The sequence below is a fragment of the Phoxinus phoxinus genome, assembly GCF_949152265.1.
Source record: "Phoxinus phoxinus genome assembly, chromosome: 8".
Classification (NCBI taxonomy): Eukaryota; Metazoa; Chordata; class Actinopteri; order Cypriniformes; family Leuciscidae; genus Phoxinus; species Phoxinus phoxinus.
This window is the reverse complement of record NC_136883.1, coordinates 7,531,087-7,543,941: the sequence shown is the minus strand read 5'-3', so window position 1 is coordinate 7,543,941 and position 12,855 is coordinate 7,531,087. Positions and strand designations below refer to the sequence as shown.

The 12,855-nt window shown below is 37.8% G+C and overlaps 1 protein-coding gene across 13 annotated transcripts in view; it reads right to left on the bottom strand.

Annotated features, from left to right (window-relative positions):
* arhgap42b (Rho GTPase activating protein 42b) overlaps positions 1–12,855 on the bottom strand; it is a 116,264-nt gene that overhangs the window by 51,974 nt on the left and 51,435 nt on the right. For all 13 annotated transcript variants that reach the window (XM_079621563.1, XM_079621564.1, XM_079621554.1 and 10 more), the window contains exon 4: positions 7,403–7,474. In XM_079621563.1, coding sequence (XP_079477689.1) covers positions 7,403–7,474 — 72 coding nt within the window. The remainder of the gene's footprint in view (positions 1–7,402; positions 7,475–12,855) is intronic.

Sequence of the window (12,855 nt, the reverse complement as noted above, 5' to 3'; positions counted from 1 at the left end):
CAAATCTTCAGCTCTGTATTTGCCTAGGGTAAGCTCGACCTGCCAGCTGGGAATGCAAGGTCTCAGAGATACACATAACTGAACCCACAGGCTCTGCTGTTCAATCTCAGCGCGACGCTTTTGTTCATCTTTTACCTTATAGCATCCTAACTGAAAAGGAACCCCACAAGTGTCTGATTTAAAATGCACAAGCAACTATGTCAATGGTTTCTCACACATACCACAAGTACACTGTGGTTAAGGGCAATTGTTACCTCAAAGAACTATAACATACAATTACATTTGTTGCACATTGATGCATTTAGGTTGGTTCAGTGATGTTAAATCATGTTTTTGCCTTGAACAAAACTAGATAATTTAGATGAATCCTCTCATGAATCCTCAACCTTTTCTCAATTTATGTATAGTATAGTATAGTATAAAAATAGTATATTTAAAAAAAAAACTAAGAAGAGAATACTGTAATACTGCGCTCTTTGAAATGCATTCTGGGATCACCTTGTATGCAAATGATAGATATACAATTTTTTTTTTTTTAAACAAGGCATCCTATAAAACACCATATTTTACTACCGACTGTTTGGAACCTTTGATACCTAAAAATGCTAGGGTGACTCTCTAGTTATTAGAACAGAGCCATAATTTAGAAAGGCCATTTCACCAAAACTTTGGCGCCTAAATTTTTCATAAAAACATCTTAAAAGTAATCAATATAAACACAACACTTCTCACCCGTCAAGCAAGCATATTTGAGCTTCCATTTACCATATTTGATGTGCTCTACGACGTATGTGCGTTGATCAATGTTTATATGAGCAAAAAAAGCTTAAATTAAAATTGTTCAGCATATACAGAGTCTGTTTCTTTTCAGGAGACTTGGATTAAACCATCAACATGGATTATGTCTTTATGAACTTTTTGAAGCGTATAGAGGGATACAATTCTCAAAGGTTTTACAATGGATGAACAATTGATGACAAAATCCTTGTCCTCAACTACATTCTAAGATAAGGGTAAACTTTATAGTTAACTACACAATGTGTAGTAGAAAATCGGATATCAATAAAACACGTAGTCAAATTACATTTGAAAGGATTATTGCTGCTTCCATAGACATCAGTGTCTACAAACTATGTTTTTTTTATAGTACTTATCTGTATTTAAATGTCAGAAACAAACAAAAAAAAACATGATAACGGTATGACACAATAACGGTAACATACGTTTGGATCATTTTAGAGTATGAATGTGTCATTTTAAGTAGAAAATCAACTCTAGATGCATGTCACAAAACAGCAAGTTACTAAGCCTAACAACAAAAGCAATGACAAAACAGTGTAAATGCAGCTGGAAAACAGTGAAAAATGCAACCTTATTAATTATTCATGCCCCAGTGCATGATGGGGACACCAATATCAGAAAGTTGAGTGTTTTACTTAATTTCTTAATGTTGATATTTACGCTTTCATTTCTACAAGCTTAAATTGAGTACTAATAAAGAATCTACTTTGTTTTTTAAATTCTTGCCTGAACTAACATACTGTATTCAGGTAGAAAATACATTTGTTTTTTAGTATTGACTGTAGTAGCACCACAGAATAATTTTTATCAGTATATTTAGAAGATGTATGTCATCTGTGATCTTCTGTCTGCCAATTTGTCTGCCTAACCACCTTAGGCAATCTCATAACGGCATGTTTCATTAGCAGAGTCCCGGTCAGGGCAGATGTTCATCCACCTCCTGCCGTCTGCCACCTGCTCCAGCCACCATCAGTCCAGAGGTGGCTTCACACGTGCCTCGTATCTCCAGCCGTCACTGTGACAGCAAACCATGTGCCCACATCCATCTTTAATCCACATTTCTCAGTAGGCCATGATGATCTCACTGCTGCTAGGCAAACGGATGCTTTTTAAAGTTCATAAGGTGATTTTAAGTAAATTTTGTATGAGATATTTAAATTCTATCAGATAAAACCTGCCATCTCAAGCTAAATTAATAGATTTGAATTCTTGTTGGGGTATAATTACGCCTTCACTAAGGTAAAAGGGTGGAGACATTTATGTTTTTATTTGACTAGCACCAAGCGCGAGACAAGTGTTTTTTGCTAGTTTCAGCCCGACGCAGTTATGATTTTCAAGTTGTGCGGCACGTTGTTTTTAGCAAATGCATTTGCGCCCATTTGTGCGCCCATTGGAGTGCTGGTATGAAAACAAGGTGTGTTTGGAGGCATAGTTGACATGTTTCTATTTTAAGGCAACTGAAATAGACTGCGCCATTGACCAACTGATACCTGGTCTTAAGTCAATAGCAAAATATATATTTTTGTTATTTAAAGGAACACTCCGACTTTTTGGGACTTTAGCCTATTCTCCTTATCCCCCAGAGTTAGATAAGTCCATACATACCTTTTTCATCTCCGTGCGTGCTATAAGTCTGTTTGACGCACCCACCGCTAGCCTAGCTTAGCACAAAGACTGGATGTAAATGGTTGCAGCTAGCATACTAATCCAAATAAGTGACAAAATAGCGCAAACATTTTCCTATTTACATGTTGTGATTTGTATAGTCACAGAGTGTACAAAAAACAAAGTCACATGAGACAGACATATTTTAACCGTATAAATACTGGGAACTATATTCTCTGAAGGCGAAGCACTGCTACTTGGGTGGAGTGATAACCGCAGCACCTGAGACGCGCCGTGGTGAGGAGCAGAGAGTTCGTTCAGAGCACGTCTTAGGTGCTGCGGTTATCACTCCGCCCAAGTAGCAGTGCTTCGCCTTCAGAGAATATAGTTCCCAGTCTTTGTGCTAAGCTAGGCTAGCGGTGGGTGCGTCAAACAGACTTATAGCACGCACGGAGATGAAAAAGGTATGTGTGGACTTATCTAACTCTGGGGGATAAGGTGAATAGGCTAAAGTCCCAAAAAGTCGAAGTGTTCCTTTAAAGAGGGCATTAGTAATGTGAGCCTATAGGCCTACACTGTGCTTATTACACACACAGGGATAGGCAGCAGCACACAAACTAGCCAATTTTTTTTAAGTAAACAGGATTACAATGTAAAAGATTATTATTGAGTACATAAAGATATTGTGGAATCCGGCTAGTCCCGTTGATGGTCTGCTTGCACGCTTAACCTCGGGCATGAGCAGATCTGTTTCCTCGCTAGAGAAGCGTTCAGTTTTACTCTTGCAAATGTACTTGCAAATTCCCCCATGTAAATAGCAATCCGTCATGGCGCGAACGTAACTGGCTTTTAAAGGGAATGGGAAATTACACTCTGATTGGTTTATTACACGTTACACCCAAAACACACCCATTACTCATTAAGAGAATAGGGACAACCCTTTTAGACCATACGCTGGGTGCGCCAACTTTTTCCCGTTGCTAAACTAGCAAAAGTGGAATCAGACATGCCCTAAGTGCACTTGCGCCGTGCGCTTAAGACCATGCGGTTAGGTCGTTAAAATAGGGCCCTTGGGCTTGAGGTCATAAAACTAAAAGGTGCTTCATAGCATGAGCAGTTACATGTGATTCTTCTTCAAAAACATAAATTGTAGAAAAATGGCACATAATAACACATTAACATGCATTACCACACAGTACAAGCTGGCACCCGCTATTCATTGTTAAAGTTGTGTATATGAGGGACACAAATGGCACCTGTTTTGTAGAATTACCCAGCTGGCTTCCATGCAAACCTATTTTCAAGGCCAAGGTAAGAAGTGCTTGCTGCAGTTTTTAGTTTAATGAACTATAATACTGTTAGTAATAAATGTATCGGCATATGTTACATTTGTGGTCCAGGTTGAGGGTGTAGCTTTATTTCTTTATAAGTTTTGGATCTGATATGCTGGTTTGATGACCTGCTGGGGGCAGTTTTATGAGAAGCGTCTCACAGAGAATTACACACGCCATTAGTTGAGATCATTAACTTCTGTTCTGGGGTAGATTTGTGCCGGTGACATTTGCCGAGGCAAAAGGCAAAAGTGAATTAATGTAAAATCATTAATAAAAACAAAATCAATCTCCAGGACAAATGTGAAAAATACCACTAAATACCAATACTGTAAGATTTTACTTGATAAAAAAAAAAAAAAAAAGATTCATTAATTGTAACTGTATGGAGAAGAGTCCAATTCTTTAAAAATCCTTGTGTTCCTTTAAAGTTGCACAGCTTGTGATTCTGAGCTCTGATGACCCATACGTAAGTGCTCTCCTCTCGTAGTAAAAGCCTCGTGTCTGTGAGGTGGCGGGTAGGGTTGCTTGGCCAACGGGAAATAAATTGTTCGGGCTTTGGGCTTGAGCGGCCCTTTCATCGGCCACTGACCTCACTCTGTTAACCAGCTGGAGCTGCAGCGAGGCTGTAATTCCCTAATAAGGATGTCTATACCTCCCAGCAACCCTCTGAACACTAAATTTGAGTGAGGGGGAGGCCTGGCAGCCGGCCGATTGCCCACATTCCCATAATCCTTTAGTAAGTCTCCTGACTCCATGGGTAGTGTTCAATCCATTCTCCATATTTAGTGTGTTTATAGTAGAGGAAAAAGGGATAAGCTATTAAAGGCAAGTGGTTAAAAAGGAGATTAGGGGTGAAATAATGGTGATGATTATTAAAGTCACCATGAAATCTTTTTTTTATTTTTATGGAATATTGCAGTATTTATTATAAAGGAATTATCTGTGCACATCATCATCATGATTTTTTTTTTTAATTCATGTTAATTAACTTCCCCTCTCTCTTGCAGTGACATCACTTCTCTTCTATGATGACGTGTTTACTGGCGTGAGGGGAGGACAACCTGTCACTCACATGAGATTGACCAATAATAAACCACAACCATCCAATCAATTCCTGATTTAAAAAAATATCAAGTCCCACCCTACATTTTTTTCTTGTTCGAGAAGCCATTTTACAAGAATATATAAGGAAGTCTGTTTCCACCAAAGATATATAGTCCGAAGCTTGTGACTTTTCCCCCCGGAATTGCGAGTTTACATATGATTTTCCCTTGTGATATTGCCTGATGTAAACTCACAATTCTGTCTTTAAAAAGTTTTTTTTTTTTAAGTATTTTTTTCCCTCAGAATTTGACTTTATAACTTGCAATTGTTCAAGTTTATATTTCAAGATTCCGAGAAAAGATTGATATACGCCACAACGGAAGAAAATATTTTTGCAACTTCTGTTTCATGCTGACTTTAATAAGTGCTCTTTCTGCAGAGAGAGGTTGAGGTGAATGTCATAAACCTGACGTCTTTTATTTAGGCGTTACAATTAAAGACTGAGATGTACAGGCTACAAAACATAATAAAAAACAAAAGAAACAGTATTGCATCAGGGCAATAAAAAGGCATACATTAAAAACATCCAACAAAGCAAACTCCATACGACGACTTGTTCATATTAAGTCTAAATTTTAAGTCTTCTGAAACTATACAATAATAATAATAAAAAAAAACTATACAGGCTCGGTTTATGGAAAAGCATCAACATTTTGCTAAATGTTTCATTTTGTTTTCCAAAGAAGAAAGAAAAAGAAAGCAAATAATGACATAATTGTTATTTTGGTGTAAACTACCCCTTTAAATGCACTTATGTGCAATGTTTTGCAAATAATTACTGAAAATCAAACATAATGCCACAGCGGTTGATCTCGATTTATGAGAATCAGTCGCTGCTTTCATTGTGTCCACCCGTCCGCTCAAAAGCAGAGAAAATACTAGTCCTCGGGTCCTGCAAGTGAACCTTCCACAAAGAGCAAGCCACAAGCACAAACCCTTTTCATGCAAAATAAATCAAAAGTGGCTTTGAGGTAGGAACATAAATCAGAGGGTTTGGGTTATGTACAGATGGCTGAACCTAACACTCGCCTTGAGAAGACACTCAGCATGTGTGTTTGAGTGAGTATTGGTATATTTATGTGGGAGTGAGTGTAGTTGTACATATGTGTGACTGAATATGTGTGTATGATCTTTTAGATGCCCAAAGGGGTCAAACTGCTGGATATTTTGATGTTGCTTATTTTAAAGCGATGCAGCCAAATGTGTATGTCTGTATTTGGAAACGTGTTTGTTTGGACTATATTCTGCCAAAGTTTGCTACTGTGTTATTTATGATTTCAATTATTCCTTATAAATTTGCTGTTAACATGATTTGATAAACCTATTAAATAATAATAATATGAATGTTTGGCCATTACGAAAGTGCTTACCACTAACTAAAAAGTACCTAAAAAAGCCAGTGGTATGACCATGTTTGCCCTGCCATGTATTCTTTGAAATATCTTGGAATAGCAAGTAAATTCCATAGTATATGAACATGGTAACAATTCAGTATCTAAGTGTGCATCAAAGCATCATGGTATTTTTTATATTTGACTCCATTACTAAGGTACCGTCACAGTACTTTTTGTGATGGTGAAGATGGTTTATTTGCTTTGCAGCACAGTATATCTCGCTTAATCACTATTTAAAAGACTGTTGGGCAAAGTAAAAATTGCACCATCACAGAAATTAAGGCACATGATTCGGTTAGGTTTTTAAAATTCAATATTGTAAGATTTCCAGTAGACAAAAACGGGTAAACTTTATTTCAATGGTCAACTTTAGACATTCTACTAACTATAAGTAACTTTGCAACTACCGGTATATGTCAACTACCAGTCACTATGGTATAGTGATGGTATTATCATGGCTCTCAATATACAGTATACTAAATGATTGCATTTTAATATTTGATGCTATTCAAAGGTACTTTGCATTTTGCATAATACTATGGTACTAACAAACTGGCCAAAGTCCATTGTAAAACTAAGGTACTTTTTGCAACGTATTTTTCATTGGTACAAAGGCAGATATTTAATAGCTGAACTTTCATAAAATATTACTATCTTCAGGTATTTACTATATCCATCAAATCATGTTAATTTCAACCATAAAGAACACAGTAGTTTGATATACACATATATACTAAATTATTACCATATTCATAATATACTATGGTATTTACTTGGTATTCCAACATATTTTTAAAAATACACGGCAGGGCAAACATGGTCATACCTTTGGCACCTTTACATTTTTTTTCTTAGTTAGAAGGCACTCTCGTAATGGCTAAACATTCATAAAATATCACTATCTTCAGGTATATAATATATCCATCAATGCTAATGCCATGCTAACAGCAAAAAAAGCCTTATAAGGAATAATTTAAGTCATAAATAACACAGTGGCAGATTATAGCAGAATATTGCAAACAAGATTTGTCCACAGTCTAAACACGAATGTGTTTACAAATGTACACACACACAGGCATGAATCCGTTGCATATTTTAGCCATGTTGGTCCAAACACCAAGGTATTTTTGGTTATTGTCTAAAAAGGAATATAGGATGACTTACTTTGGCTGCTCCGATCTGCTCTTTCCGGAATCTCTCCAAGGGTGTGATCAGAACATCGTCGGCATTCTGTATCTGCAATCAATCAAGCACACATGTAAGGTATTTCATGAAAAAACACTCTTTATTAAACTTCATTAACTTATGTGATGTTCACAGCTTTAATTAAAGTTAGAAGGTTCATGCAGCATTAACGCCGAAGGCTGAGAATTTGAAAAATCGCACTATTATGAGCAAATTTGTGGTGTGAGTTTACATTTCTGCAGGAGGCTTGTGAGAACATTCACACCAACACTTCAGAAGAGCAGTAATGATTAGTGTGATAGAACTTCATTCATCGGTATTCATATAATGAGAACTCAAGAGAAGACTATTCAAATGAGGAAAATGAGCAATAATACAGACATTGTGAATCCGAGCAATAAAGAAATAAGAAAATGGCTTTTGTTTTAAACGGGCCATGAAACGCATCGGTATTGTCAGAGCTGAGAGAAATATGGCCATCAACGACCAGAGAAGGAGTTTTACGTGCGCAGATAGGCATGCATTTAAAAGCTGAAATATGTCTCTATATATCTGCGTTTGCTGTGGTTATCATAGCGTACCCTGGAAAAGACCTTTGCACGCTCTTTCCAGCCTCACAGAGAGAACAGGTGACTGCATCAGTTATATTTACAATGATACTACTATGGTGTCTCTGTATTTGCAAGAGCTCTGCTAGTTAGTTGATAGGATCTTCTAGGTTGCTGCAAGCGCATTGCTAGTGTTGTGAGGGTAGTCACTCAGGGTTTAATAGGACGTTGCCACGTAGGTGGATGCTGTGGTTCTTTGGGTGATTTAATATATTCAAAAAATTTTCATAATACATGACGAAGAACTACTGAGATCACGGTCTAATTCATTAAAGGTCAATGGTTCTCAGCCTGCACATAGTTGATGAATGATGACGTAGTAGGCATGATTGTCTTCCTGTTGTGCTCTCTGTTGCACCAGGACTGAATCAGCCTACTTCGAAACATGCTCCTCATTTCTACAAGCATGTCACGGAGGGGGTAGGGAGTGCCGTCCACCATGTTGTCCAGCAGCTTGGACATCATTCTCTTCTCTACAACCACCAGATGGTTCCGGCCTTCTCCAAAGAAAAAGCCTGCTCTCTTGATGAGCTTGTTCATCTTCTTGTTACTCCCAGCACACTACAGTGTAGAACAAGAACATGTGCAGCTGCACACATTGAAAAACTTTTCTCAAGAAGTATATTCAGCTTTGGTCCTTCTTATAGATGAAGTGCATCAGTGTTGTTTGTTCATTCAAGTCTGTCATCATCAGTGCTAATCACATATATTATATTATATTACAGCCTAAGACATTGGGAAGGCTCCAGCATCCAAACAAACCCTATTTAAGACAAGTGGTATTATATTATATTATATTCAAATTTATGTTCTGTTTCTCTGTCTTTAGTTTCAGTCATAGTTTTCATGGTCTCCATTTTCCCTTAGTTCTAGGCTGTGTCCGAAATTGCCCCCATACCCTTAAATAGGCCACTATTTGAGGGGACAGCCATTCGTTGTGGCGTCCGAAACCCTATGGACGTTATCGAGTGCACCGCAATAACAAGTGTACAACTGATGTAAACTCAACGGCTAGAGAATACCCATAATGCACTGTGAAAGTCGTGCCTCTAATTAATCTCCTCATCTGAATCATCCATCCATCCAAGCATCCATTTTCCAAACCACTGGTCTAATGGCTACAGTGTAATATCATTCAGGTATAAATGCCTTTTTAATTGATTATTAAACTGATTAATTAAGGTTTACACATAGTTTCCATGACAGAGTTCAAGATACATCTTTTCATCTTACTACTGGAGCTGCCAGTTTCAAATAATTATTACCAGCAAGCACAAACTATGCAAAAGCGGCAGCCCTTATAGTACACTCAGAGTCTGAACTCGCTCACTCGTCTACATTCACAACCTCAAGTGAACTACGTTTATTACTGGACTAATGTACGGAATAGTAAATGAGGTTATGGGGGCAATTTCGGACACAGCCCAAGTCATTCCTTAGTTGTCATGGTTTCTGATTAGTTATCACCTGTTCCCTGTTCCATTGCTTACCATCTATTTAATTAAACAGTTTAGAAATAGTGCAAGGAAACAAGAATATATGAGTTGCATCAAAGCAGCAAATATTCTGCGTATTTTTCAAAAATTCTTTTTAAGCCACAAATTGCTCTCACAATCTTGCTTCAAGTAATTTATTTTTTGCAGTAGATTTTTTGCTGCGCATTGCAACTGCCATTGAGATAAATGGGAATGCTAAAGGATAGCTCTCTCTCCAGGTATTAAAAACCTCCTTACCAAAAACATGCAAACATATTAGGTCAGGATGCACATCTGCGTATGTGGAGCAGACCTGCCGCGGTGGCGTGACATGACACTCGGTTTGATTAACGGAGTTATTCTGTGCCGTGAGGGTGTGTGATAAAGCTATAACACAGCACATAATACCTGGTCTAATTTTAGAGAGACCTTTCTCCTCCACCATCTCTGGAGAGTGTCTCCCTCCACCCATAAATCAAGAGAATTGTTTTCATTGTCTCGAAAACCTCCTGAAACACACGGTCACCCTAACCTTTGCCTGACAAAGGCACACAAACCTCATCTACATCCGAATGCTCTGTGATTAGCCGCAAACCTCAAACCTTGCACCATTTCTATCCGTTTCTCATTTCATTCCTTTGTTTTTATTTCAATTTAGGAAGCATCGCTTCATTGGTATTCAAAGACTGCCCCCCCGAGCCTTGAACAAAGAATTTTGAAAGCATAACTTTATCAAAGGAATTACTGGTTGGATTAATATTCCAGCGCAAGGGAAGAACTGCGATGCGAACATCAACCCTGCGGCTAGTGGAGAGGATAATGGATAAATGTGGCTAACTGGAAAATAACTCAATAAATACTCAAATTTCCAGCTCATTCCTTGATTATTATTTTATGACCAATGAATAAAGCATGTGTATTCAGAACTCTGAATAATTCGTCTGGCACAAACAGGTCTATGTGTGTGTGTGTCGTCCCAGGAAAATGCTTAGATCTGAAAGGGATCAGATCTATATGATTTTAATGCATGAGCTGAATCAACACCTTGGCTGCAATTTAATACCCGTTTGGAGTGGAACGTCCTCACGGCTGATTTCATACCGTCTTAACTTCCCTGGCTGTAGACCAAAACCTCCTGCGATGCAGTGCTCAGACACTGTGACTAATCTGAATCTGAATAACTCGATATCAACAGTGAAGGTTTTCATTGCATTTTTTCCTCTGTAGTTCCAGAGGCAGTTCTCAAGACACTTGACCTTTGGAATTCATTTCGGGATGAGCTGCCGTAATCAGCCTTATCTGGAATGGCCTGTCTTGACGGGGCCTTTGAAGAGTCTCACCTGTAGGGTTCACGTCACTGGAGACATCAAAAAAGGGCTTAAATCAAAAATAATTGCTTTATCATGCAGCAAGTTTATGTAAAACATACATGCAAAAAGCTGGAGTGTAAGTGTTTAATGTCTCAAGATAAATCATGAACAAAGGCCTAAATATAATACTAAAAGAATAGAATGTAGAATGTATAAAATCTAAGGGAAACGCACACAGGAAAACAGTGGATCGGTGTATAAAAATAGATGGTCACAAGAATTTATAGCTGGATGCCATAGTATTGTGAGGTGAGATTTTTATGTAATCTGAAGAAAATGTGACCATTGTAGAACTTGCGAGGTGTTGTGGAAGATTTCTGATTTGTTTGTAAATTAAAGCATCACTGATAATATATTGGTTTCAAGTTTATTTAATAATGAAGTGCCATTATTTTCCATGCAGTGTGTAATATAGCTGTTTGTGAATGTAAAAGGTCTGCAAAGTTTTAAAGACTACATTTGCATAATACCTGCTTTTCATTGGCTGCCCGTGAACAACGTCTAATCTGACATGTCCTCAAACACTGTAGTTGTAGCTGAGGCCTGAATGAGTGTGGTTTGTGTTGTCGACATGTTTAGAAGATGCTGTTTTCAACATGCTAATCCACTTCGAATGCACTTCAAAAGGATGAGGACTCACACTTGAATTGATACGTTAAAACCGACGCCATTATTACTGTTAGCATCACTGTGTATAAAGCGCTGAGGAAGATCCATAGCTGAAATAATAATAATTGATTTGTTTCTGACAAATGCTGTAAGCGGAAGACAGATCGCAACAGACTAAGCCATCTGACCAATCAGTGCAGAGTAGACTCTCGGAAAGGAGGGGTTTAGAGAGACTGAATCTTCGAACAAACTGTTTTCAGAGTCTGAGGTGATACTGCAATGTAGCCTATATTATGAGGAAATTAAAGTGTTTTTAGGCCTTGGATCCAGAGTCAAGACCAAGACCAGACCAAAACTCCTTAAATTCATCTAAAAGATCCACAATTTCTGTCTGAGAAATGTCTTAAATGTAATCAATAAATACAATTACAAATAATAAGACACTAGAGAGCTGTTACCAATTAAATGAAATTACAACTAAATTCATCTTTGCAATGCAGAGGTGGCACAGAAGTTGCATCTGAATTTGTACAATTACAACTGCATAAATAATGTTTAGATAAGTGTTTTAAAAATAAAATGTAGTTTACTGAACCTTTGTTTGAAATCAATATCATGTTTGCAATCGTGCTCATACTGTGTTTGTGAAAACAGCACTTGACCAAGACCGGTCTTGAGCACTTCAAAACAACTGAACAAAATATTAAGCTGTTAGTAATCATAACTTTTATTTAATCATATTATAACAAACTCATCAACTCTTCCAAGTTACTCATAAAAACTTTTCATAAGAGATCAAAGTAAATGCCCGCAAGGAACAAAAGCACCTGGTTCATTCCTGGCATTTGAGAGCAGTCTGCTGTGATCTATATACGACTCTAATTGGTGTCAGTGAGGTTGACTGCAAAAATTTGCTTTGAGCTGAAAGCTGAAAGTCTGCTGAATTCATTTGGATGGCGTTCAACAGATCTTGAAGCACACATTCTGGCTATAAACCTAAAAAGAGGGAAATCCATTTGGGCTCTATAGCTTTATCCATTAGGCATTTCACCAGCAAGGGACATCTAATTTCTATGATGAACTTGTATAGATTTTCCATGACAGCATTTTCTAACATATCAATTAAGTTGCGATTATGCTAAGTGCGCTCACAGCGAGACACAAATCTTACTGAGTTGTAAGAATCACCTCAGGTGCTGATGCAGCCTAATACCTGCTTCCTGGACAAACCCTCACATCCCTCACGCACCGAGGCTTGAGGCGACAGTCTACGGACAGAGTAGATGAGCAGATAAGAGGGGTTTTTTTCTGCTCTTGACTGCGAGGCTGCCTCACTCAAGGTAATGCACAAAGTTGCACTCAAAATTGGC